General features: G+C 42.0%; 1 protein-coding gene across 1 annotated transcript; it reads right to left on the bottom strand.

Moving 5' to 3' along the window:
- Positions 1-112: 112 nt before the first annotated feature.
- GGH (gamma-glutamyl hydrolase) lies at positions 113-23,852 on the bottom strand. Its single transcript, XM_079902072.1, has 9 exons — positions 23,380-23,852; positions 20,303-20,417; positions 16,289-16,339; positions 12,429-12,513; positions 9,018-9,156; positions 6,499-6,605; positions 6,325-6,415; positions 2,220-2,357; positions 113-700 (listed from the first exon to the last, which is right to left on the bottom strand). Exons 1-9 carry the CDS (start codon positions 23,486-23,488, stop codon positions 579-581), a joined length of 957 nt encoding a protein of 318 aa, XP_079758198.1. The 5' UTR covers positions 23,489-23,852; the 3' UTR covers positions 113-578.
- Positions 23,853-27,956: the final 4,104 nt, after the last annotated feature.

Below are 27,956 nucleotides of genomic sequence, written 5' to 3'. Positions count from 1 at the left end.
AGAGATATAAACTTCCAGTTACAAAATAAGTTAAGTCCTGAAGATGTAATATACACAGAGAAAATACAGTCAATGATACTGTAACAATCTCCTATGGTGACATTAACTGGACTTATTGTGATGATCATTTTATAATGTATACAAATATCAAATCACTATGTTGCACACCTAAAACTCATATAATGTTGTACGTTAATTATAACTCAATAAAAATTAATAAAAGAATAAAGAGTCTTCAGCAAGGATGAGGTAGGTGGATGGGTAGGGAGTGGTATGTATTTCCAGAATCAATCAATTAGAAAAAATGAAATATCTGTATTTTCAATAAATTTATTTTTTTCTAATCTTCAGATAAAAGAAAGCTTTTCCATGAAAAACACTCAGATTATGTATCTGTCTCACTGACTGATTATCAAATGTGATATAAATAGTCAAATATACTGAATGAAGAATCAGAGCCAGTAACATCATAGAAAAGGAATCTCTGTGGCCTTCTATTATCGTCATGAGTAACAAGTTATTACAACAGTTTAATCATGGAGTTAATCAAAATTTCTCTGTTAACACATTGAAGGCTTTCAATCAAATATATAACTTTGCTGAAACGAAGAAATGTTCCCAGTATAAACTGGACGGTACTGATAAATTAGTGCTTTGCCCTCTTCAACATCAGATTCAAAATGGTGATTGTTTTTCCGAGCTGCAAGAAAAAGAAAGCGTTAATTTTTAAAAAGATAGGATACAATTTTCAAAAGGCTACTTTAAAATATTTCTTCCTATAATCAGCATTATTAAGTGGGATAATACCAGCAAAAAGGAAAAACGTCTTACCAAATTCCCCCAAATAAAGCAGCACCTGATTTGGAGTAGAGCCTTCCTGACAGCAGCCGTGCTAACCCTGCACCAGACCCCACGTGGCGCTCACTCCCCTTTCATTCAAACGCCTACCACACGCCTACTGTGTGCATAGCTTGATGTAGGGCCTGGGGATGGCGACATCCACAAGGCAAGGTCCTAACGCTCAAGAAGTCTTGTCTAGTCACCACACAGAAGTTTTTATAGACTAATCAGGAGGACGCTTCAAGAGGATGGAGAAACTGGCAAAGCTGAGGCAGGGGAGAAGGGAGGCATCTCCCCCAGGTAAGGCAGAAATTTGAAAAGCAAGGAGGCACAAAGAAGTCGCATGGCGAAACTTTAGGTGTGAGGGGGTGAGGGCTCAGACTTTACCCTAAAGTCAAAATAAAGTAAATACAGGCCTCCGTGGCATTTTTAGAAAGAGGGATGTTGGAAAATGAAGGCCATGTAGCCGTTCCTGTGATACTGCTGCAGGGAGCCTTGCTCTGCTCTCTGCTGTTCTCATCACTCCTATACGAACGACATGAAAATGTTTCTTGGGACTAATACTACACCTGGGAGAACTTTTTTTTAATTTGGGGTTTTTGTAATGAAATGACCCGTTCACCGGAGCACAATTCTAAACCACAGTGAACTCAGGAGGAAGCACTTTACCTGCGAGTGTGGACGGAGGGTTGATAAAACCTCAGGGCAAGCGTGAAGGGAGGATGCAAACAAAGTTCATGGAAATCTTCCCGGGGCCGCGACTTGCCAGAGCGACGCCCTAATCCCTTGCAAGTTGTGTTCGTAGCTCTGTCTTACACCCATATCACTCAACTAAAACCCAAGCATCTATAGCCAAATTCTCAATTTACCCACAAACATAACCTAGCATGACTATGCCTGTGTTTTCATCATGAAAAAGCAGGCAAAGCGTATTAACTTTCTCCACTGTGCCAATACCTACAGATAGGCAGCCTTAAAACCACAGACTGATGAGTATAGAGTCAATTTACATAATTGTCTTGGAAAAGTAAGATCTAATCCTCAGAGAATGTCATAATTAAATCATTATCCCTAAAAAGAGTAATTGGAGGGGAATCTAAAGAAAAAAGGACTCAAGAAAACAAAACAAAACAATCTTTATGCTGTTGTTCAGGAAATCAGCCCACTTAAGACTGTACAGTACCGTTAACTGAAAGAACTGTCCTGGTTTGATCTGAATGACTAATATCTCCATTTCAGGGCTTTCACATGAATTAATTTTTTTAAAAGTTAAACCTACAAAACATTTACAGAGTAAAAGTACACAGAAGTTCAGATGAGGGCGATTTCCTTCAAAACCACACTAGAGAGACAAAATTATAACCCCTGCCCCATATTACCTTCAGCCACAAAGAACTCTGCTAAATAAAATGCAGCCCTCACAGCATTAGGCGCATGGGAAATGCCTTTTAATTTGCCCCACTCATAAGGAGCTTTCTCTGGGTGCCACTGGACACCATACACCGGATACTGGTATCCTGCACAAAGAACATAGACTGGTGAGTATTAAGTAGTAACAATGGTCTGGGATATTACTTAACAATTAAATTATGTTTTACATGCTGTGTAAAACATTATTTTTATAACACCCAATGTCAGACAAAATTAAACTGTGCACATTCTCTCAGACACAAACAATTTCAGTTCACAGTCAATGTGAAAGTTCACAATACAATATTTCACTGACTTACAACCTTTTATAATTTGAAATACGATTCCGTTTACTAGGTGATCAGAGTAGAGTGAAATAACTGAGCCTTTGAATATATCCCAGCTCAATAGTAAACCGCACATCTGATTAGTCACAAGTTTCTTCTACAACTCTCTTCCCCCCACTTCATACCACATTTTCATCCCCTTCTATAATGACATTCACATGAGCATGAACTGCGCCAGCATCTTTAGTGCCCTTTTATATAAGTCTCATGCTCAACTGTGTCTCTGTCTCAGTCTATGGAAAGGTTCATGGTTTCATGCTGACAATTTTTAAATAGATTTTCAAAGTTTAAATTTGGTGTGAAAGATTTTTGGTAATGTACTTCACTTATTTTTAGAATTCTTAAATATCTTTATATACAAAAATGATACGATCCCTAGGATTTACTCCAAAAACTAAGCTGGTATGAGGAGAAAATAGATATGAAACAACAATGGCCATATCAATGTGATAGTTGTTGAAGCTTAGAGGAAGGGACCCGGGGGATCATTACATTACTCTCTCTGCTTCTAAATATGGCTTTAAAATTCCATAATTTTTTAAAAAATATGTGTAATATTTACCTTCTGAGAAATATCTATACTCATCTCTTTTTTCTTCACATATGCCTTTCCTCATTTTAATTGAAAAAAAAATCCTCCCTCTATTATTCTTGCTTTGAAATTATAACCCTGACTACCACGGGAAATACTTAGAGAAATGAATTATCCAAAAGTAGAGATATCTAGGGAAAAGGGTACTGTCCGCATATCCCATGAGACTCTGCTAAGAGAGATCATGTCAGAAGAAGGAAACCTATTTTATCCTAGCCTTCTTCAGTCTAGATTCACAAGAGAAAAGAACCTACCAGCAAGCAGCTCCGGTCACTCTACTCCATCCCTCCCCACTGCGCCCTCCCCCCCCCCTCCTTCTTTGTGACATACTCTCTTTCTCTGTCTTGAACCACATGTGATGCCACCAGCAGGAGACCCATGGGCTGGATGACCAGGAAATTAACTGTTACACATAGGTAACTGAAAGGCAGATCTTCTAATATATTTCTTTGAGATATGAAAAGTATTATTTAGAACAAGAAATACCCTAAGTGGTGGTGCAGTGGTTAAGAATCCGCCTGCCAATGCAGGGGACACAGGTTCAAGCCCTGGTCTGGGAAGATCCCACATGCCGCGGATCAATGAAGCCCATGCACCACAACTACTGAGCCTGCGCTCTAGAGCCCAAGAGGCACGACTACTGAGCCCACGCACCACAACTACTGAAGCCCACGCGCCTACAGCTCGTGCTCTGCAACAAGAGAAGCCACCGCAATGAGAAGCCCGTGCACCTCAAAGAAGAGTAGCCCCCGCTCGCTGCAACCAGAGAAAGCCTGCGTGCAGCAACAAAGACCCAACACACCCATAAATTAATTAATTAATTAATTAATTAAATTTATTTAAAAAAAGAAATACCCTAAGTGATAAATTGTAATAAAGATTTTTCAGATAGATGAATGGATAGGACAGAGACACACACTGACATTCAGAAGCAAGTTGAGATTTACTCATTTTTTGTAAACTGCGTCAATAAAAGATCAATGCAGGTTCCTGACAACTCTAGGAATCACGCCCTGGCTCACTAATTTAGAACAAAATATCAAGAACAGGAAGGAAATGCGCATATAGGAGCATCTCAAGTGTTTCTATCTAGTAGGTGTCAGAAAACTTTCAGAAGATAAAAATTTCAAATGAGCCTGGTATGATGACATAGCCAGGAACAGAACCAACATGAAGTCCTATTCCCTAATTTCCAAGCCAATACTCTTTCATTTAAATAATTACTCATCTATTCAACATCTACTGAGATTTCCATAAAGTCCTGGAAACACAAAGAATGACAGAGTCCCAGCTCTCAATGAGCTCTTAGCCTAGGAGGAAAGACAGAACATGAGCAAATAAGTGCAAAGAGACATTCCTAGGAAGTGCAGAGCAAGTATAAAGGAGGAGCACTGAGGATGTGGCAAGAAAGGATAACGGGCAGGGATGGCCTCCAGGAGCTGACCACTGCCCTGAGTTCTTAAAGCTAGCTAAGAGGCCATCAGCAGAAGGGAATGGGGAGGAAGGAAAGCTTTTCAGAGGAGAGGAAAGAGCATAAGGAAAAGCACGGGGGCAAGAAGTGCTGCTCTGTGGAGGGCTGTGTGTACTGAACAGGGTGCATGGAATCCAGGCTAGCGAGGGCTGCGGGGGAGACCTTGAGTAAATGACTGGGAAATCCAGACTCCATCCTCCAAGTGCTGAAGAGCCACTGAGGAGCTTTCTCCCCAAGCAATGTGGTCAGACTGGAATCTCGGGGGATTGCTGGTGACCGGCTGGAAGGCAGGTTTGTGGAACGGTTAAGAGCTCCTGCGGCAACACAGGTGGCAGGTGGTTTATGCTGCAGTCGGACAGGAGGAATAGAGAGATCTGGGAAGAAGAATTCCCAAGAAGGATGTGGGAAGTAGCAAGTGGCACGGACTTCTCAGATGTGGAGGATGAGGGCCGGAAGTCAAGGGCAGCCAACACTAGATGATGCGGTGAATGGCAACGCTGTCAACTAAAGTAAGAAATACAGGAGGGGAAACAGGGTTAGAGAGAGAAGTTCAGAGTGGTTCACTTCAGACTGCATTCATCAGCCTTCCCAGAATTCCGGGGAGGTCGTTTCTGAACCTTCAGACATCTGACCTCCCCCAACAAGGGAGCCAGTGACATGGCCACAACCTGCGAATAGCATGAACTACTTCTGCCTCGTCCCAGTTGACTCCAGTCCAGTGCTCGGGCCTCGCCAGTAGCACCAATCAGTCTCGCCAGCTGACAGACCACCTACTGCTTCTGCAAGCTCTCATTCATGGTACTTTGCTTCCTTGTGCACTTGTGATGTTTTGGCTGTGAACCAATCACTTTCCTTAAAACCTCATATGGAAACTTCTTAAAAGTCCCGGAAAAATGCAGGTTCCTCCAGAGAGCACTACTGACGTTTGTTTCTGACACACACGTTGAGGCACTATCAGTCCGGGATAGCTTCAAACACACTTTTTGACTTAAGATGTGCCGAACTTCCCAGTTAGTATAGCGCGGGCCACGCTAGACCGGCCTGTCATGAAAACACTCGGGGCTTTACTGATTTACCAGCCCACCCGCTTAGCGCTACGGTTCAGGATGGCAAACTCTCCCTGCAGTTGTGCAGGCAGGATTCACGGAGGGTCCAGCCTTCCGCGTCCTGCTCCACGGGGGTACTCTCCAGGGAGGGGGGGTCCTGAGCTTCATCTCAAGCTCCCATGACTCAATAATAAGGCTGGTTTAAATACTCCACTTACCTCCTGTAATTTGGGATCTGAATACCCTTACTGTCACTTCATCAATGTATTTACTTAGGAAGATGTTTTTCTGTATGTCAGTCACATTTTTTGCTGTTGTCTGCAGCACGTACTTAAGCTGCAGTATTGCTAGAAACAGAAATCACTTTCTCCATTTATTTCTTCATCCACTCTCCCCTTACTCTTCACTTCCCCTTTTCATCACCCTATCATAGAGGGTGACCCAGGTGAACCACAACTGATTTGGAACATGGGCAAAACAGGCCTCCTGTCTCCAAAAATGCCCTAACTTCTAACTTCAGTCCCCAAAGTAACATGATCTTATTCATAAGAGAACTATAAAATCAAAATTAATAAATATAATAAGTAAAATAAAGTGTACATCTGCAGTGATACATACCTTCCATTGTTGAAATAAACTCAATAGAGCCATCTGTATTTGTAGTTAATATATTGAAAAACGCCTTTAACTTTTCATTCATTGTAAAATTCTAAAGTGCAAAAATAAAAACAAAATAATTACTTCTGTAGTAAATCTAAATGCATTAATTTCATTGTGTTATTAATGTGATACCTTCACAGAGAGGCTCCACTTGTGGAAATTTGCAGTCAGAGGTTCTATTGCTAATGACAGCAACAAGTCAGCAGGAAAATTCTTGAACATTCTGCTCTGCAATGGACCTGAAATAATTCAAGCATAAAAAGAAATAATTTAAACACAGAAAAAATAAAATCCATTGAAGTCAACTGATCTTCAGCCAGAGAGAGGCCATTGTTAAGACATAATCAAGATGACTAAATGATATGCAAACACATCGTTTCCACAGAAGTATTCTAGTCAAGCACAAAATAAGTTTAACACACAATTCCAAATATGTTCCATACTTAATTACTTTTCTTGTAGAACTGTAACATAAATAACTAAAATTCTTCAGATGTGATAACGAGCAGGCTAGCCAGAGAGTAAGCAGAGGATTTCAAAATGAGTTCTCTAGACAGCGCTGAAAAATAGGTGAAATTTTCCACATGTGTATATATTTGTTTTCTCAGGAAAGGACCCAGAACTTTTAACACATTTTCAAAGGTATCTGGGACTTAAACGGGTAAAAATACCAACAACGTAGGAAAAAACATTAACCAGGCCAAGATAATTCTACTCACTAAATAGATCAAAAGAAGCAATGGGATTCCCTGGTGGCGCAGTGGTTGAGAGTCTGCCTGCCGGTGCAGGGGACAAGGGTTCGTGCCCCGGTCCGGGAAGATCCCACATGCCGTGGAGCGGCTGGGCCCGTGAGCCATGGCCGCTGAGCCTGCGCGTCCGGAGCCTGTGCTCCGTCCACAACGGGAGAGGCCACAACAATGAGAGGCCCGCGTACCGCAAAAAAAAAAAAGAAGCAATTTACCTCAATGAAGGCTCTGGAGTCTGACACAGACATATGCCAGCAAAGGGATAAGAAAATCCTGACGGTGTTCAAGGCCCTAACGCCAGCTGTCCCTCAATGAATCCCTCATTCAGGATGCTAATGGCTTCCATTAGAATCCCAGAGCCCTACATAATAAAAATCCGCTGATACCTTACTTCAGCAGATTTCATTCCTTTTTTTGTATAAACTCGGTTTTAACCACATACAACCAAAAGAGACTGACCTGATACATACACTTCCCACAGGATTCTTGCAGTAATTAAGTGAGATAATATGAGAAAGAGCTTTGAAAAGTATAGAGCATTTTATAGATTCTATGTATAACAACTACTACTTTCTATCCAAAATCCTTTTGAGAACAGGAATGGTTGGTAGCATTCAACATTCAATTCTGATGATTCAGAAATCAAGTAACCTCCAAGAATCATGATCTATTTACACAGATTGGTAAATAAAGCATTTGTCTGGTCTTTGTCCTGGGTTCCTGACTGGGAGCTTTTAAACCCTTGGAATTTCCGGACTGATAGGTGTGTCTTTGTAATGCTAATGAGGTGACACAAGGTGGCCCCTGGACAGCTTCAGGATGAGGCTGGTTATCAGAAAAACTAACCACGTGATTATAGCAGGTCTGACTTTACCTGGCTATGTAGTGCAATGGACATGCATTGGACTTCTAGAGCAGGTCTGACTTTGAGCTAGCCTCATCTCCAGGGATGAGACAGGGACTGGAGATTGAGTTCAATAACACGGCCAATGATTTAATCAACCATGCCTTCATAATAAAGTCCCGATAAAAACTCTGAGCACCAAAGTTCACCGGAGCTACAGGGCTGGTGAACATATTGATGTGCCAGGAGGGTGACGTGCCCTGACTCAACAGGGAGAGGGCAAGAAGTTCTATATTCCCTCACAGACCTTGCCCCATGTGTATCCTTTACAGTAAAACTCTTTATTGCAAACATAGCACTTTCCTGAGTTCTGAGAGTCATTCCAGTTCATTATTAAACCCGAGGGGGATTGTGGGAATCCCAAGATTCATGGCCATCTGATCAGATGTATGGGTGGCCTCGGGGTATGACTCGTGGCTGGTATCCGACAGAAGGGCAGTCTAGTCACGGAGATAACCTTTAACTGGAGTCTGTGCTAACTCCAGGTCGTTAGTACTAGAATGGAATTGCAGTGCACCCTATCTGGGATCCAAACAGAGTACACAGCCAAGGGAAAAATGCTGACTATAATAATAAGAGCTAACACTTATTAGAGTAATATTTAAAGTGCTTATCAGAGTACCTGGAAAACATTATCTTATTTAATCCTCACAAAAAAATCCTAAGAGGTAAACGCTTTTACAAATCGGGAAATTAAAGCTAAGAGAGGGTAAATGATTCCCCAAGGCAGCAGTGACAACGCTAGGGCTCAACACCAAGTCTGACTTTAGAGTTTTTAATCATGCACTGTCCTGACGTCACTAGAAGCAATAAGTTATCAACATTCAAAATTCCTTAAGCCAGCTTTATAACTCAGTACAAAAAGTGACCATTCACATCTTCAGCCTGTGCAAATAATTTGAAAATTAACAAATGTTATGAACATATTTTTACTCTGATATTTGCAACTTATTAATCCTGCCCAGTTAATATTTTTTTCAGGATCAAAAGAGAATTCTTACCTCTAGTGAAGTTCAGTGGCATTTTAATTCCAACAGTATCTGTGAGGGTTAATAAGCTCTCTCCGCTGACCAGGTACGTAAGCTCTTCAAATCCCAGGCAGGTCCCCCACGTGGGAAAATAGTCTCCATTACCAAAACCCTGTGCAGAATAAAGAGAAAACTAAGCTTACTCAAACCTTTCAAAATAAAAATTATACATTTGATTTGTCGTACAAGATTGGCACCTGAGGTATACATGGATTTCTAAGGAGTTTTCCAGGATCAATAGTAGTAGGCGATCACTTACTCTCTCTTCTATCAGTAGGATATCACTTAATTTCTCTTTAGATCAAGCTCCCACATAATAGTTCAGGTTTAATTAACCAAACTACCCAAACTCAGTTGTGCTGGGAAAGATACAGACATTTGCCAGTCAACTACCGAACAACACATGTAACATTCAGGGACTGTAAATATCAAGGATGATGCTAGATAAATGCCTATTTACATATTTTCTACAAATCTTGTTGCTTTAAATGACTGTCCAGTTTTGAACGTACTCTGAATGGAAGTCTTTCCTCCATTATCTCAGAATTTATAGTAACAGCTGCATTATACCACCTTCAGCTAATCAGATTTAAATCAGGTGAAAGCCATGATCTGGAAGGAAAGGAACAGTCGGCAAGCAAAAGTAAAATAAAATTTCAGAGAGTAAAAGCTGTCAACTAAAAAAGTACAAATGTACTGGGTTTCTTCAGGGGAAGTCACAACAACCAGTGTGACTGGGGGAGAAGCATTCCAGCAACTGAATTTTCTGATTAACCAAAGATTAAACCCAAGTGTGCTGATAGTTACAAAACTGGGTTTTGTAACTTTTCTAAAAGCAGTGGTTTTCCTGCATAGACTGTAAAATATAACCTAACAGGGCTTCCCTGGTGGCGCAGTGGTTGAGAGTCCACCTGCCGATGCAGAGGACGCAGGTTCGTGCCCCGGTCCGGGAAGATCCCACGTGCCGCGGAGCGGCTGGGCCCATGAGCCATGGCCGCTGAGCCTGCTCGTCCGGAGCCTGTGCTCCACAATGGGAGAGGCCACAACAGTGAGAGGCCCACGTACCGCAAAAAAAAAAATTAATTAATTAAAAAAAAAATATATATATATATATATATATTTATAACCTAACGGTAACTCATTTTAAATGAGGAAATTGTTAGGGAGTTTTTTTCTGTTCTTCAATGAGAAAAATATAGAACAGCATTAATTCCTATACTTCCTATCTCAAGATAGGATTTTAATACTTTTATATGCAAGTCTGGAAAATTTTATTTTTAGAAGTTAGAATTGTATACGTTATGTTGAAGGGTCTTACTGCATCCACTTACAATAAACACAAAAGAGGGCTGAACTGTTCTGTTTCCATATGCACACCAAACTTGATTTCTGAACTAAATGTTAAACCCCCATTTGCTGGGACCACATCTTTTGTTTGTTGTGATCAGCAGAGCAAAGGACACAGAGTGAAACCGAATAGATCTCACAGAAATCACTTCTCAGGGCTTCTTCATCAGGGCCTGTGGACCCCAGTGGCTACAGCTAAATGGAAGTTCAAGGTTGCTAAGCTTTTTTCTTTGCTTTGAAATCTTCAAGTAGCTAATTACATTTTTTAAAATTTATTTATTTTTATTTATTTATTATTTTTGGCTGTGTTGGGTCTTCATTGCTGCGCACAGGCTTTCTCTAGTTACGGCGAGCAGGGGCTACTCTTTGTTGCGGTGTGCGGGCTTCTCATTGCAGAGCACGGGCTCTAAGCGCGCGGGCTTCAGTAGCTGTGGCACGCGGGCTCTAGAGCACAGGCTCAGTAGTTGTGGTGCACGGGCTTAGTTGCTCCGCGGCATGTGGGATCTTCCTGGACCAGGGCTCGAACCCGTGTCCCTTGCACTGGCAGGTGGATTCTTAACCACTGTGCCACCAGAGAAGCCCTAATTATATTTTTTTAAATAGGCCTTTGGGTCTTACGGGTTAGGTGGCTCCTTTTTTTTTAAATTGAACAAGCCAGTTACATGAGTCTCTATATGCAAAGGAAGAGTGGCTTTATAATGTTCATATATATGCTTTCCAAATGCATTTTAAATCACTCATGTTATAAAATCTCAATTTTGTTCCCTAGTTTTTCCAAAAAATATCCACTGAGCATGTACTAAGTACATGGAACCATATGATATGAAATGAGGAATGCCTCAAAGGGTGTCAGAGCCATGCAATCTGATGAGACATGAACAGCTAACTTCAAGATATTCTGTCTCTGGGCTTCCCTGAAGAGCTGGCTAAGGCACAAATTAGGGACGGGGTAGAAAGGAACAGCCTAAGCAGATCTGAAAGTAGGAGGACACAGAGTATGTGCTGGAAATACCAGCCTGGCTGCAATTACCTGCACAAGCAAAGTCTGGAAAAGGTGAGCTGTGGACACACTGTATATCTTGACTCAAAGACTATAAAAGGCTACATACAGGTCATCAAGCCAAGCCATTAAGTTTTCAAACAAGCATCTCATATGTTAAAAGCAGTTTCTTAGGGAAATATTTAAGGTTGGGGGAGATAGTAGGACCAGCAAGATTAATTAGAAAATTGCTGTTAACAGTTCAGGGGAGAAATAGCCAGGGTCTGAGCTATGGTGCAAAGGCAGGAGCAGTCTTTTTAGGAGACTAAAAAGGAATCGAGAGGCTCTGCAAGTCACGGAGAGGAGATGAGAATTAACAACACATGAACAGGGACTTCCCTGGTGGCACAGTGGTTAAGAATACGCCTGCCAATGCAGGGGACACAGTTCGAGCCCTGGTCCGGGACGATCCCACATGCCGCGGAGCAACTAAGCCCGTGCGCCACAACTACTGAGGCTGCGTTCTAGAGCCCATGAGCCACAACTACTGAGCCCGCATGCCACAGCTACTGAAGCCCACATGCCTAGAGCCCGTGCTCCGTAACAACAGAAGCTACCGCAATGAGAAGCCCACGCACAGCAATGAAGAGTAGCTCCGCTCACCGTGACTAGAGAAAGCCCGCATGCAACAACAAAGACCCAACGCAGCCAAAAACATAATTAAAAAAAAAAAAAACACAACACATGAACAACGCCCAGTACATAATGAAGCCAGCTTACTTGGCCACCATGAGGGCCTGGTTCACATTAATGAGCCCAAACAGAGAGGGCCGGCCAGCAGGGCCCTGAGGCTCCCTGGAGCCCAGAATTAAATGAAGCGCAGAGAAAATGGCCAAGAGCTGCCACTGGCTGGAAAAGAACAGGCACCCCAACAGCTAAAGGTGTGACGAGACTAGGGTAATTGTGCAGAAAGTATTACCACGTGCTTAAAAAAGGAATTATCCTCGTGGAAAATTACAAAAGCTCACCTGGAATAATAAGAAATAACTGAGGTTTACCTGTATGGCCAACTTGTAAAATATTTTGGCCACGTGGGCGTAACCTGAATTTATGAGGTCAACACTTCCTCCAGGGAAAAGGATCCTGAAACAACATCAAACAGCGTGCATTTCAACCCCTCCCCACTCCCAGAAAATAAACAATCATTTTATTTTAAAACAACTTTTCCTTACTACATAAGCAGCAAGATCATTAGAGAAAATGAGAAAAATTAGGCAAAAAGAAAATACAAAATATTTACAATCCCACCCATTTGTAAACTATTGCAGTTAACAATGAATTTGTGCATATTCTACCAAACCTCTTGGATAAACAAGTTTATTTTTGAAATAGAGTGTGGATAAATTAAAGTAAAATAAATGGGGGGAGGGGAGGAGAATACACACAGCTAGAAATCAAGTAGAAATAAAATTCCAAGTATAGCTAGGTTTAAATTAAGATGATCAGAGATGCCAATATCAACTGCAGGTCCATAATCATGCGTCAGGCTTAGCTCACAAAAAAAATCTGTTTTAACAATAAAGAACAAACTAGTCATAAAAATATAGTAGGCTAGAATTAAATATCTATGGAATTTAAAATTTATTATTATTACCCTGAAATCTCTTCAGAAATAAGAATGGTGTTAGAAAATTTTGAAAAAGAACACAATTACCATTCTAAAAAATTCTAGGAGAAAAAGGGGAGTCACAAGCATTTGACTTTATTTTACCCTACACATAAAGGAGAGAGAGAGAAAAATATTTATGTTTTCACATCAACTTTGTAAACTAACTCTAAAAAGCTCTTAAAGTAACTAAGGATATTCAAAAGAGATTACAAAGGTTGAATTAAATATATTAAAATTTTTGAAAATACTTAAATATGAATTTGAGACATGTGAAATATCACCTTTGAGACTGTGTTCATTCAGTAATAGGTATTAGCCCACAGAGACAAAGATGGGTAATTTTTGCTGTTAGTAGGATCGTGGTCTAGTAGGAAATATATAAACTATAAGGCAGAACATCTGCCACAAAACCAAGCAGAAAACCCTACAGTTTAAAGTGGCTTAATGAAGACTCATTAGCAGTTCTCCCTTTTCATTGACTCAGTATTTAAAAAGCTGCCTCTGAACAAACTTGGTATGTTTAATCTCAAAGTCCATTCATAAAGTAAAACTTGACTGTCCCTCTCGGTTGACAAACTCCTTCAAAGCAAGGCTCTGCCTTTTCATCTCTGCAAGCCCCGCCCCCCCCCAAAAATAAAAACTTCATACAAGGCTCAGTAAAGGTGTTTCGGAAGTGGCATTAGAGTCCTGCTCATTGCCTGCTGTATATTTTTGAGGTTCTACCATATACTCTCTCCGGGACTTATTTATCTTTGTCCATGCCAAAGTACACTGCATATAACAGGCATTGTAAATGTTTCACTAAATTGAACTAACTTTACTGTAAATATTTACTGATCCAAACTGAGGTGAATACAAACGACTGTTTTGAACATAGCTTTTTAAAAAAATATATTAATAAATGAACAGTTTACTAAAATTTTTAAAAAGTTCTTTTTATAAAAGTTTTACAGTAAAATAGACTCCCTCCATCCCACTCCTGATTAGAAATAACCACCATTATGGGGCTTCCCTGGTGGCGCAGTGGTTAAGAATCTGCCTTCCAATGCAGGGAACGTGTGTTTGATCCCTGGTCAGGAAACTAGATCCCACATGCATGCTGCAACTAAGAGTTCGAATGCCACAATTAAGGAGCCTACAAAGCCACAACTAAGGAGCCCACCTGCTGCAACTAAGACTCACTGCAACAAAAACTAATTAATTTTTTTAAAAAGATGGGTGTTCTTTAAAAAAAAAAAAGTAAAAATAAATAACCACCATTAAAATTTGTTATGTTGACCTCATATATGCTATACATATCTCCTCACCCCAACTTTAAAAACAAAAGTAAATGGTAGTATACTATACACACCACTATGTGCCTTGCTTCTTATCACATGGTTCACAGAACAATAGTGATTCAGGGCAACATCTATAGATAGCCTCATGTTTAACCTGTGCATAATATTCTATTATATGCATATAGTCTATTTTTTTATCCAATTCCCAACTGATGGACCGTTGGATGGGTTCTAAATCAGAAGTATTTCAAACAATTCTACAATGCATATGTTTGGGCCTAAGTCTTCACATAAGGGGGGATTATATTTTTCTTTCTGTTTTATTATTTTCTTTTTACTGAAGTATAGTTGATTTACAATGTTGTGTTAGTTTCAGGTATACAGCAAAGTGATTCATTTTTTTATACATATATGTATGTATATGTATGTATGTATATATATTCTTTTTCAGATTACTTTCCCTTATAGGTTATTATAAAATATTGAGTATGTTCCCTGTGCTATATAGTAGGTCCCTGTTGGTTATCTATTTTATATATAGTAGTGTGTATATGTTAAAAGGGCTGATTATATTTGTAAAAGAAAATTCCTCTGAAGGGTTTCCTGGGTCGTATGGTATGTGCATTTTTAATTTCAATAGATACTGTAAAACTGCCCCCAAGGGCTTCCCTGGTGGCGCAGTGGTTGAGAGTCCACCTGCCGATGCAGGGGACATGGGTTCGTGCCCCGGTCCGGGAAGATCCCACATGCCATGGAGCGGCTGGGCCCGTGAGCCATGGCTGCTGAGCCTGCGCGTCCGCAGCCTGTGCTCCGCAAAGGGAGAGGCCACAACAGCGAGAGGCCCGTGTACCGCAAAAATAAAAAACAAAAAAACCTGCCCCCAAAAGACTATGTAACTCACCCTGATGGAAGAAATGTTCACCTGTTGAGGTATGGGGACATCATCCTGGCTTACACATGATTTGGCTTGAACTTTACGCTAACTAGAACAGCCTATCTTATGGCGCATCAAACAAGTGCTGTACAACTGCTTTAACCACTAAGAAAATAATACGTTATCCAGAAGTTTCAAAAAAAGTTCACTTTGAAGACGGGGATAAATGTCTCCCCTTCCTATGACGTCCATGCTAGTAGTCCTTCAAAGATAAGGTTCCCTTCCCAGACACCAAGGTCATGCTGACTCGCTGTATATGTGCTAATCTGTCTGTCAAAACCCTGAAGGAATGTACCCTTGTGTTTGATGTACGTTCTTTGCTCTGTCAAGATATAAAATCGTGTTTTTCCAGAGCACTTTCTTCCTGGGCTATAGTCCTCCATTTGGCTCGAATAAACTCTCTTCTGTTCCTTAATAATTGTTTATTGATTATTTGGATCAACAACTCCCATAAGTAAAGGATAAGAACACTGTTTCCTCACACCCTCACCACAGAGTACTAGCACATTTTCTGCTCTTTGCTAACTTGATGGTTTTTAATTGCTATAATTAGCTTTCCTCTAATTGTGAGTAATGTTGCACATTTTTTCATATGATTAAGAGGGTTGCTTTTTTTTCTGCGAGCTAAGCAATCATATCTTTTGCGGAGAAGCTAGAGGATATAAAACTTTTTTTCCAAGTTCTATCCAAGTCACCTTCGGAAAAATAACGGATTAATATTCTCATTCTTAAGACTTATACATCCCCTAAGCAAGCAGTATGCCACGGCCTCCAAAGTGGCTTCAAAACATTTAAGACAAGCATTAAAAGAATAAAGACTATGTCGCACATTAAAAAAAAATTGTATGTTGTCTACTGTGTAACATTTATTTCTTAACCTGCCTTCTCTCTGCAGGACTTCTGCACCTCTCAACTCAGAAAACTAATATTACACCACTGTAAGACAGCTACATAGAAACATGTATTCAATTTATATGTACTTCTTTGCATTGCTTAGACCTCCTACACTATATTAAACCAATGTTGGCAACTTACCCATTAATAGACTTGAAAAGCTTTTCATACTCTTCATCTTTAAGATCAAGCCTGAAAACAATAAAAATAATTACAAAACATCCATTTCCAAAACTTAAGAAGAAAAGTAAGCCTCTAAATGAAGTCACCACATTAATTTTTAAAAGCCGGGTGAAAAATAATTCTTAAATACTGGATTATATCACCTCTCTGCCTTCCTAGAAACATTTTTTTCAAACTACATGAAAGCCACATACTCATATCCTTGTTTTGCTAATCAGACAAGTAAACATGTTTTCCTCTGGTCTAATGTAATTTGATATTGTGAGGTACATGTTAATATGCAAAACATTAAAGACCATGAGATTTGGGTACCAGTAATTTCTCTGCTAGCCAAGATTAAAAAAAAAAAAAGTAAGGATATTCAGTAGTTTTAAGTAAAGACTAAGAGATTTATTAGCATACCCATCTTAACTACAGGAAGCTTCGGCAAAAAATATAAATGCCAAGTCCCTGCTTCAACCCACCCCTACCGCCAACCGCAAAGGTCATAGAACTACTGTGTATTCACAAGTCAGAAGAGTTCAGATCTAGGTGGTACAGACTACATGCAGGTCCCTGTAGATGGGCCTAATTTGCCCAGGTAATTATTCTGAAGTTCCCTTCATCAAACATCTGGTAAGGTTTTCCTAACAATCACCACGTTATTGATGATCTTATTCCCTTCTCCAGAGAAAACCCACGGGATTAGTCTGTGACAACTGGCTACAACCTTGACTTATGTCACAGTAAGACAGGTTACTCTTCCAGAAGTTCGACGGCATGAAAGGACAAGGGAAAAGAGCATCCTATTTATGAATTCCTGCAAGAACTGTGCTACGTTCAGAGTCTTCTGGTTGTATAAGAGAATAAAAAGGCATAATGCCTTCTCAGATATCAACTACAGTCCATTTCTGCCGCACAGGAAAGTTCTAGAGGCATTAGGACACTTCTCCCATTATTAAGGAGATACCCATGATGCCCGGACGTAGCTGTGCTTTGCCAGAAAACCCCTCTAGGCTCTCCTCTAAGCCCAAATGAGCTGTGCTGTTCAGAAATTCATAATAATCCTCCTCTGGCAGAGAGCCACAGAGCAGTGGGTGACACTGCAGTGGTGCTTACCACTATCTTAAATGGAGGATAGATGGGCAGGTGGCTGTGACTTGGGAAGTGATAGGAAGATGAAATGTGAGTCCCAGTATTCTGCCAGTTCAATCTCCCCAGATTGTGTCAACAAAGAAGGAACCAGCAGGGACCCAGAATCTTCCCCATGGATATTTAAACCAGATGGGCAACTACCACCACGAGGAGCCAGAACGGATTCAGATCACTCAGCTGCGCTCCAGGGACTCCTACCAGCTAGCCATGCAGCCTGTTTCCAGTCACTTCAGTCATTTTAAGTAAATGGCTCCCCCATTGTCCATGACTGAATTTTCGGGCCCTGTTTATCACTATTAAGGGGCTTAACTGTTGGTTGGGGGCAGGGGGTGTCACAAACTCAAGCGCCTCAGAGGCCTTGCAGGCAAAATAGACCAGGTCACATTCTCTGAACACAGACGGTGCTTCCATGTTATCAGACTTTCTTGAAACAAAAGACCCTCTCAATAAGTTCTTTTTAAAGAAAACAGCGAAAGTCTGGTAATGATGGCAAATGACACAGCTTCAGCAACGTGAAAAGGAGTGACAGGCGCTGTTGCCAATGGAGAGCACGTGCTCCGTTTAAAATGAGCTCCAGAAAACTGCCTTCAAAAAAAAGGAAGCCAAGAATCCAGACTTTTACAAAGTCTTCTGACTTGTACATATTTTAAGCACTGCGTGAATGAAGCACATGTTTAAACCAAGAGCAGCCTGTGGGCAGCCACGTGCCAGCTCTCAGGTGGGGGACACTCGGTGGGTCTCCCTAGTCCTGTGGCGGAAGATCATTATAACCTGAGTGCAGCGGCCACCTGAGGGCGAAGGCAGCAGACAGAAGGCGGAAGGACACCAAAGACAAACTTCTTCAGCTGCTCCAGGATTAGGTCTCCCATCCTCCTCCTTTTCCTTCTAAACTGCAGAAGTTGGTCCCCAGCACCCGAAATTCAGAAATGAATCCAATGTTACCAGTGTGATCACTTGTCTCGTTCTACATTAGGCAATCCTCTGCAGGTTCCTCTGGGAATTAAGCTGTCATGCATTACATTGTTTTTACAGGATCACGTGATTCTAATTCTGAGCAATATACCTTCAAGTGAACTTTGGGAACCCAAGCTGGAAATTAACCTGAATGCTGACAGTCACGGTTTCAGTATCTCAGGCTTAAGTCCCAGTATTCTACAAATCATCAGTTTCAAAACTTCCCTGGTTTCAAAATTTCCCATTTCAAAACTTCTGTCATTCTCATCTATTCCTCCCTGTGCCCTTTCATTCTATTACTCATCAGGTCTTACTGATTTTTTTTTAAAGAATATTTACCCATAGATCCTACAACCACTGCTCTAAGACAAGCCCTTCTCGCTTCACACCTCGCCTACTCACACCTAGCAGCCATCTCTGCACTGGCCTCCCTGCCTTTTCACTCTCCACCTCCCACCTGTGTTATCAGCACTATGTCCTAAAAGAAGAGCTTGCGGAAAAAGCTTCCAGGATCAAAACTTTGCAACACTGTCCTAAGGACTGTCCAGAGCCTCTGCCTCAGCTCTAAAATGCTGCTGTTACCTGGGTTCCAAATCAGATTTCATTTGAAAAATTAGATCTGCTACTATAAAATTGAAGACTAATGTCAAAAGCGAACGTTCATCTTGGAGTAGAGACAGTTAAATGTAAAAGATCAAGCAAAAAGACAATCCTTATGAATCTAAACATAAAACCATTTGGTGGTACCGTTCTCAAAATTGTAATATTTGCATTTTTAGTATTAATGTTCTTTTTGAGCAGTAATTTTCTTTGTTACAATTGTTTAATGCGAAATTATTTACAAAAACAAGTTGCCCAGAGCAAACAGTTGTGTTTTGTGTGTGAAATCACTTATAATGGATTAGGTGAGGGTGCTGGAAGACCCCCAAATATAACCAATTTTGGATGATAAGATAATATCAATACTTACAAGGTTTCTGTTAAAAAATTCAACTCTTTCCAAATCAAAATGACATGCATCATTTATTATCACGTCATGTCATGAATACGACATGAATCATTTTCTTATTCTAGGTCATTATATCACAAAAATAATGTACCTCCTTTAAAATTGCAATACCTGTCATTTATACTGAAGCAACACTGCTGTAGTAGTAATTTCCAAACTTCTATAAATTTATTTATTTATTTTTGCTGTGTTGGGTCTTTGTTTCTGTGTGAGGGCTTTCTCTAGTTGCGGCGAGCGGGAGCCACTCTTCATCGCGGTGCGCGGGCCTCTCACTATCGTGGCCTCTCTTGCTGTGGAGCATAGACTCCAGACGCGCAGGCTCAGTAGTTGTGGCTTATGGGCTCAGTTGCTCCGCGGCATGTGGGATCTTCCCAGACCAGGGCTCGAACCCGTGTCCCCTGCGTTGGCAGGCAGATTCTCAACCACTGTGCCACCAGGGAAGCCCCCAAACTTTTAGAGTAGAGCGCAAAGGTGTTTTAAAAGTCCTCTTCTAGAACACTCCTTGATTCCGTAAGTGTTTCCTTACCCTAATATTACGGGATGAAGTGCCGCTGCAGATGCCTTCACTCCATTACTTTCACGCTGTCTGATGAGGATCACCTTTTCTGGGGGAAAGGTGACTCATCTCATTCTCCGTCTAATACATATGCCTCATGTCTAATGATATCACAGATGCACAGAGCTTCACACCTTAAACGACTTAATGAGAGACTCCTAAGCATTAGATGTGTGACAAAAATCAGGTGTGATGTGAACACACTTGAATGACGTGATCACAGGAGAGAAAGCATTCATTTTAGAGATAAAAGATAATTTTAGAGATAAAACAGCAGTTGCAGCTTGTATTACTCAGAGTAAACACTATCGAATCATACCTTATGGGTACAACTCTTGCACCTGCGGATTCCAGATACTTTACATAGGATGCAGCAATATAGTATTTTCCCAGGATTTTCATGTTCTCACTATGGCACGTTTGCATTAATATTCCTAAATTACAAAAAAAAGAAGTTTCACTTTCAAGCAATTTCCTTTTTTCCTGCTCAGAAACTGAAACACATCATCCTAGAAATGTCACTACTCTACTCATTTAATTCACAGAATTAAATATGAAACTTCTCCTGAAAGCACGTCTATAGAATTTGGGAAAGGAGTAGTGGAGGCTGATGTGAGTTTTAAGTAGCCTTCTCTCTTGCCTCATTAGGGAGGCCAAATAAGCCCCCCAAGTAGGTCTACAATAGCACCAGCCTTTTTCACAAAAGCTAGAATCAACTTCAGAGTACAGATCCTTCAATCTAGAAGGAGGCCTCTCCCTTCCCACACACACACACACACTCTAAGGCACATCGTTTCCTTGACAACAAAGTAAAGGAGTGAAAATATCTTCTATCCATATCTCTCCAACATCATCACCACCACCTTAATCCAAGCAACTAATATCTTGCGTCCCCCCGACCCCAGACTATTATAATAGCCCCTTAAAAGGTCTCTCTGCATCCTTTCTTAAGCAACTGCCTTCCAACTCCATCCAGTTCTCCACATGGAAAGAAATCCGATGACATCACCATTCACTGTTTTGGCATATATTACTGAATCATACTATATACCAGGCACTGAACTAGGTGCTGGGGACACATGAGTGAACTGAACAAACCAAATCCCTGCTTTGTGGGCTTTAATTCCAGTGTGCGGAAGGGAGAGAAGAGAGGAAACACAGTAAACAAGATCAAAAGGGTAAACAATAGTGTGATGGCTGGTGGTAAGAGCCGAGAAGAAAAGTAAAGCAGCAGAAGAAGGTGTGTGTTTGGGGAAGGAAGGATTGGGTAAGTTCCAATCTACAGGAAAGAAGAAAGTCTCTTAAATGCGGTGGCCAGGCAAGTCCTCTCTCAGAAGGTAGAACATGACACTGTCGGCAGGACTTCAGAGAGGTGAGGGAGTCAGCCACATGCGGGTATCTGGAGGAAGACGGTTCCAGGATGAGGGAATAGCAAGTGCAAAGGCCCCGAGTCGGCTCTGTGCCTGTCCCGCTGCAAGGAGTGCCTGTGACTAGAGTCCTGTGTTGGCAAGGAGACAAAGTGACAGCAAAGGAAATCAGAGAGAGAAGAGAGAGAGATCAAAGCAGCAGGGGGTACCTCCTTGCTTGAGCACTTCGATGGGTTCCTAAACTTTCACAAACTCTACAGACCCTGATGCTCGGGCCCACCTACCGCTCTGGCTGCCTCTTAGCCCTGAAACCTCAGCCCCAGCACAGCACTGGCATCCAGGACACATCAAAACACATCTCTCCGGAGAGGATACCTGTGCCTGTATCGCTCACTACTTCACCATTTGGAACACCTTCAGTGTCTCTGCAGGCCAGTGTCTCTGCAGGCCCTGACAGGCAGGGCCGTCCTTATCAGTCAGTCACCTGCATCCCCAGCTTCTTACAATAACTGGTATTCATCAGGCACTCAGTTAACATATATGCCACATGCCAAACTTTGTTCAGTAAGACTGCTTTTCTCCTCATGGAGCGGGAAGATCGCCCTTATTAAGGACAATAACAGTTAGCAGGGAAATAATTAGGGAGTGTCATAGGAAATGGAGTGGTTACAGGACAGGCAAGGATGAGGTGCCACAAAGGCGGGCTGGGGACATGTGGACACAAGGTACTAGAAAGGAGGAAAGTACATTAGAGTAGGTAAGTTCCACCAACTTCTCCCCCGCCCCCTCTCCATCCTGGGACAAGAGCTCGGCTATATTCCCCGCCCCTCAAAATGGGACCAAAATTCTACCCATACTTTGAGGCCATCTCATGAATTTCGCGGCTTCTTTTCGTTGATCCTTTGCACTCCTAACTCAGTGCCTTGCACACAGGTATTCAGTTAACTATTTTGTCTTAACGGATCAGGGTAAACCAAAAGCTTACTTACTTTTTCTATACTTGACCCTGGACTTGTTTCCTAGAAACCACTGTTTCTAGCAAAGGGAAAACAATCACTCCTCTTCTTCCCTTTTTCCCTCCCCTCTGCACCCACAATTCCCAGCACACTACATGAGATTATACTTTGAGTTAGTTCCCCTGGGAGATTCTAACCACTATTTTAAGTAGCTTATAAAATAAGGCATTCCGGGTTCCAAATACTGATACACAACACATTTGAAAACTGGGCACTACCAATATACACGAAAAAATGCTCATCTACTTTCTGTTTAGTCACACAATACAGTGCCCATCTTCGGGGTGGGGGGAACACACAAAAAACAATATGAAAGGCATAACACTACAGCTAAAATGAGACCATTTTACCTGTCCACACACAAGTTACTTTCTGCAAATTTAAAATCCGGGCCGATTTCTCCTGGGTTGCTTTCCCCTGCCCAGTATCAAATGTCTATTCTGGCAATGCAAATTGATTTTACTCTCTTTTTAAAACATACATTTGTCGAAAACGAAAAATGACATGCTTCACTTTAACACCGAACAGAACTGCCATTAGGATCACACCAGCCGCTGCTGCCCTCCTCTGCTGGAGATGACTAAGACCAAGGTATACCATTATTTCTTGATTATCTAGCCAATTCGATTTTTATACGTTATAATGCATCGTTCCTCGAAATGCGCCCTCAGCCGGTGAAATTTTAATAAAGATAATGCATGTATAGAATTCGTTTAATCAGTAGAAATTCCTAGCTAAGTACAAACAATTAAACCATCCGCAGGATTCTTCACAGTGCACCTTCCTCCCTTCCAATTTTAAGAGCCTTGGAGTTGAGGAAATCAACGAGGCATTAATTAGCTATATTTCAGCACGATCCAAATGATGGCTTGGCCCCTGTGCTACACAGGAAGGCACACATCCTAACCCTGAACTTGGGTCTTCTAGGACAGGACGCAGCCGCCGGAGCGCAGCTGCTGGAAGCGCCCACCGCGGTCCCGGCCCCCGGCCCCCGGCCCCCGCCGCCTCCTCACCGATGATGGGCTTCTTGGAGGTGGGGGCGGGAGAAGCGGACAGCCCAAGGCTCGCCGCCCCGCAAAGGACCAGGCCCAGCACTCTCAGCAGAAGACCCAAGCTCGCCATCGCGCTCGCCACCTCCCGCCGCCTTTCAAAGGCACGGCCGGCGCGCAGCCAAGTGACTCAACCCCGGCCTCCCGGCCGATCCAGGGCTTAAGGCGAGGGCGGTGCTCCGCCGCAGGGGCCTATGGGAAAAGCTGTCCCGGCGCGTGCGCGCGGCTGCCGCGGGGCGGGGCCGGGGCCGGGGCGGGGCCGGGGCGGGGCCGGGGCGGGGCCGGGGCGGGGCCGGGGCCGGGCGGCTCCTGGGTACCAGAGACCCTGCTCGCCCCGTCACGGCGCCGCCGCCGCGCCCCCGCCCCCGCCGCGCCCCGCCGCGCCTGCGGAGACTCGGGAAAGTGCCGGGTGGGCACGGGGCGGTCTCCGCGTCTTCGAATCTGCCCTTTCAGTTGTTTTCTCGACGTGACCTTAAGTCACCCAGAGCTAACTGGGGCGCCCGGTCCAGCGGTCGAAGGGGAACCGCAGGGTCTCTGCCTGACCGAAATGGTAACCTGGCAGCAGGGGAAGCTGGCGAGAGGTTCTAGAAGTCGCCTGAGAACTTTGCGCCATCGGCAGCCCCTGCCTAAAATCGTCGGGAGCTGCTAAAATCGTCTTTAGGAAGGCTGGCAGCCAAGTTTGACACCCCAGCGTTCCATACAAGGATGTACGGTGACTTAGGAGGTAATTTCCACATCTTGCCATTTGTGTTCAGGGTCGAGGCTTATGGACTATACGAAGGGAAGACAAGGGAAGGACGATGGATGCGAACACGTCCACGGACGCACCGCCCCAGCCCGAGCTGGGTCGGCCCACCGCTGGCATCGCGGCAAAGGGGCAAGGCCAGGCCAGGCCCGCAGACGGTGCCTCCTAACTTCAATGTTGACCCCAAGCACAGAGTGTCCTACAAACGGGGCAGAAAGGATGACTTGGGTTCCTAGTCATTAGAAGTTTTTTGAGGTTTCTGTTTAAAATTTTAAAAGAGCTTTAGAAACACTAGGCATATTTTGGTGGGAAAGTAGATGAAAGACAGAGTGAAAACCAAAATATAAAGATTTGGCTTATACTAGGTGAGCGTTCCCACCTATAAGGGTCAAATTCAGAATAAAATTGAAGAGTGTTTGAAAATCAACTCAATGGCAAGTATGGAGGATGCAAAGACGAATTGGACAAAGTCTGTTTTCATAAGTTTACAATTTAGTAAGGAAAAAAGAGAACAGGACTTGTGGAGAGAACGTATTTCAAGAAGAGTGAATGCAATATGTAGTCTGGTTTGGCAAGAAAATAATGCTGCTGTAGAAGGGCATGATGAGTGATAAGCTCCATGGGTGCGGTAAAAGATGTTGTGAAAGGCCTCACATTCTCAGCTGGTTTTGAACACAATTGAACAGAACCCTTGTAAGTGTGAATTTGTGGTACTGGAGAAATTGACTCTCCACATAGGAAAAAATTAAAGTATTACCTGGCAAAAATACAAAAATAAACTCCAGGTGAGTAAAGATGTAAATGTAAAAGGCAAAATATTATACTTCGATAAGAAAATATAGGAGTGTATGTTCATGACTTTGGTGGTCAGCAGGATTTCATACAACATTATATTTTAAAAAAGACATCTTAGTGGAAAAAAACGTAGATTTAATGATGTTATAATTTGAAAACTTCTGTGTAACTAAGTAAATTAAAGATAAGGCACAAACTTGGAAGGTATATTTACAAAATAAAGAATTTCAAAAGTGTTCATTTCTAGCACATACTGAAGAACTAAAATCAACAAGGAAGAAAAACAACCTAATAGAAAAATTGGAAAAGAATATGAAAAGACAAATCAGACCTTCACTAGTCATCAGGGAAATGCAGATTAAAGACAAGATAATATGTCACATCCATCAGTATGACAAAAATGTGAACCTAAGTCAAGGGTGTAGAGAAATAAGAATTCTCTTAACACTGCTGGTAGAACTGTAAAGTATTACAACTGTTTTTGAGAGCAATTAGGCAATATCTGGTAACGGTGAAGATGCACATATTCTGTAACACAAACACTTTTTAGACTTAGGTATGTACCCTAGAAAAAGGCTTGCATGTGTGAATAAATATATACAAGTATGTTCTTTGTAGCATTTTTTTGTAATAGTGAATTATTACATGCAACTTACATCATTATCAATAAAAGAATGAATAAATTGTATAATAGATAATTATGATGCATGAAAATTAATAAGTTGGAGCTGCTTATGAACAGAGTTAAATTTCTTTTAATAAGAAATAACAGGGACTTCCCTGGTGGTGCAGTGGTTAAGAATCCACCTGCCAATGCAGGGGACACAGGTTCGACCCCTGGTCCTGGAAGATCCCACATGTCACGGAGCAGCTAAGCCCGTGTGCCACAACTACTGAGCCTGTGCTCTAGAGCTGGTGAGCCACAACTACCGAAGCCCACGCGCCTAGAGCCCATGCTCTGCAACAATAGAAGCCACCGCAATGAGAAGCCCACGCACTGCAACAAAGAGTAGCCCCTGCTCTCCGCAATTAGGGGAAGCCTGTGCACAGCAACGAAGACCCAATGCAACCAAAAATTAATTAATCAATCAATTAATTAATTAACTTTAAAGAAATGAAACAACAGATAAGTTATGCTGGGGTCCAGAGGATGTCAACGGCCTGAACCAGAATCTGTCCACACATCTTAATAAAAAAACCCATGAGGTGTACAAAGAGTACAAATAAAGTTACACATGATTCATGCGATACTAGGAGTTGGAGGGTATCACAAACATCAAATTACCAGAAAATTTGGTAAGGAGCAAACTCCAGCAGGAGCAAGCTTCCTCCACTGCTGCAAGACTCTAGATGCTGAGAGTAGAAGATGCAGGGCTTCAGAGAATCTTGGAAAAAGAGGAAAGAGTAGTGGATGATATAGACATAGCATAGGCAAAATCATACCCTGAGAGAAAATGTCAAACATTAAGTGCCAAAAGACTGAACACAGCCTGGGTCTTGGAAGGTTATAATACTGGCTCTCAGGAAGGAGCCAGAGGTGGCAGCTTCAGATAAACATTGCTTCTGAGGGGGACGCAACTGCATTGACAAGGGGGTAGTGTCCTTTAAAGGCACGACGATGAAGGGAAAGGAGGAGGTAAGGGGAAAAATGAAGAGAAGTCATGCCAGCAGCCCCACCTCACCTCCACATACACACAGCTGCCACCACGAAAAGCGTCTGTTAGAGGAATTGCACTTCACTGTACTGGCACAATAAAACACTTGCAACTAGGAAGGGTCTACAGAAGGCCTTGTTTTTGTTTTTTGGCCGCACCATGCGGTTTGTGGGATCTTAGTTTCCCGACCAGGGATCGAACCTGGGCCCACAGCAGTGAAAGCACAGAGTAGTAACCACTGGACTGCCAGGGAATTCCCCAAAAGGCCTATTTTAAAAAGAATCAAACCAACACAAAACTACTCAGAAGAAAACAGAGAAGGTGAATGGTAACATTTCACCTAATGAAAATTCTCCCCCAAGGAAACAGACAAACAAGCAAACAAAACCATAAGACCAAGCTCCAAATTAAAATTAAATATCCTTAAGCAAGTGTTAGATAATACTGTGTACATATCAAATCTAGACCAGAAGTTTACAGCCCAAGAACAGAAATGGACAAAAATGGGATATAAGTGGTAAATATCTATACATATACACATAGGTAAGATAGAAATACAGAGATATATCTTAACCCAAACAGAGATACTACTTAGCCCAAAAGAAAAATCAGTGGAACTGTTTGCAGTTGTGTAGAACTGGGAAAAATATTGGAAAATATAAAGTACATGCTCATAGCTCAGCACACGTGACATGTGCCGAGTTCTGGAATGGTACCAGAGACTAGAAAGGCTGAGTAGGAAAGGGAGTGAAACATTGAGTTGTCTTGCAGAGCATTGGAGATAAAGTCCCATCGGAGGGGGAGGGAGCCTGAAACAAACATACAGCAGAACTCCACTTCCAGACACTTGCCATATTTTGAATCTGCAAAGGGTAGGAACTAAGTTTAGATTTGCAAAAGGCAGAATTTTCAAGGCTAAGAAAAAAGAAAATATCCAGGGTACCAATCAAAAACCCAAGTGGACCAATCCTGAAGAATGGGAATGAACCAGAGATGGACTGAATCCTCCTAAGTCTGCAGCCCAGCTCAAGACCTGATTGGATTCTTGCCTTTCATGCTATCTGACAAAAGAAAGGAAGAGTCATCACTTGATGGGAGGTATTACCTGGAGCCTCTATTAGTTAAACACAATGACCAACATAAAATGTTACTAAAAATACGAAGAAGCAGAAATGTGTAATAATAATCTAAAAAGAAGGGTGAAATAGGAGACCCATAGATGGGAGTTAGAAGAAAAGACTTCTATTTTAATTTTGTATTGAAATATAGTTGATATACAATATTATGTTAGTTTTAGCTGTGCTACATAGTTATTTGATATTTGCATACATTATAAAATGTTCACC

Source organism: Stenella coeruleoalba (assembly GCF_951394435.1).
Source record: "Stenella coeruleoalba genome assembly, chromosome: 17".
NCBI classification, from domain to species: domain Eukaryota; kingdom Metazoa; phylum Chordata; class Mammalia; order Artiodactyla; family Delphinidae; genus Stenella; species Stenella coeruleoalba.
The sequence above is the reverse complement of the archived record's forward strand: the minus strand, read 5'-3'. Positions and strand labels throughout refer to the sequence as shown.

Coding starts and splice junctions, on each gene's coding strand:
- GGH (XM_079902072.1), bottom strand. CDS start 23,488: ATGGCGAGCTTGGGTCTTCTGCTGAGAGTGCTGGGCCTGGTCCTTTGC. Junction 2,358..6,324: donor GTTTATTTCAACAATGGAAG/GTATGTATCACT, acceptor TTCTTTGTGCAG/GATACCAGTATCCGGTGTAT. Junction 701..2,219: donor AGAGTTCTTTGTGGCTGAAG/GTAATATGGGGC, acceptor TTTTTCTTGCAG/CTCGGAAAAACAATCACCAT.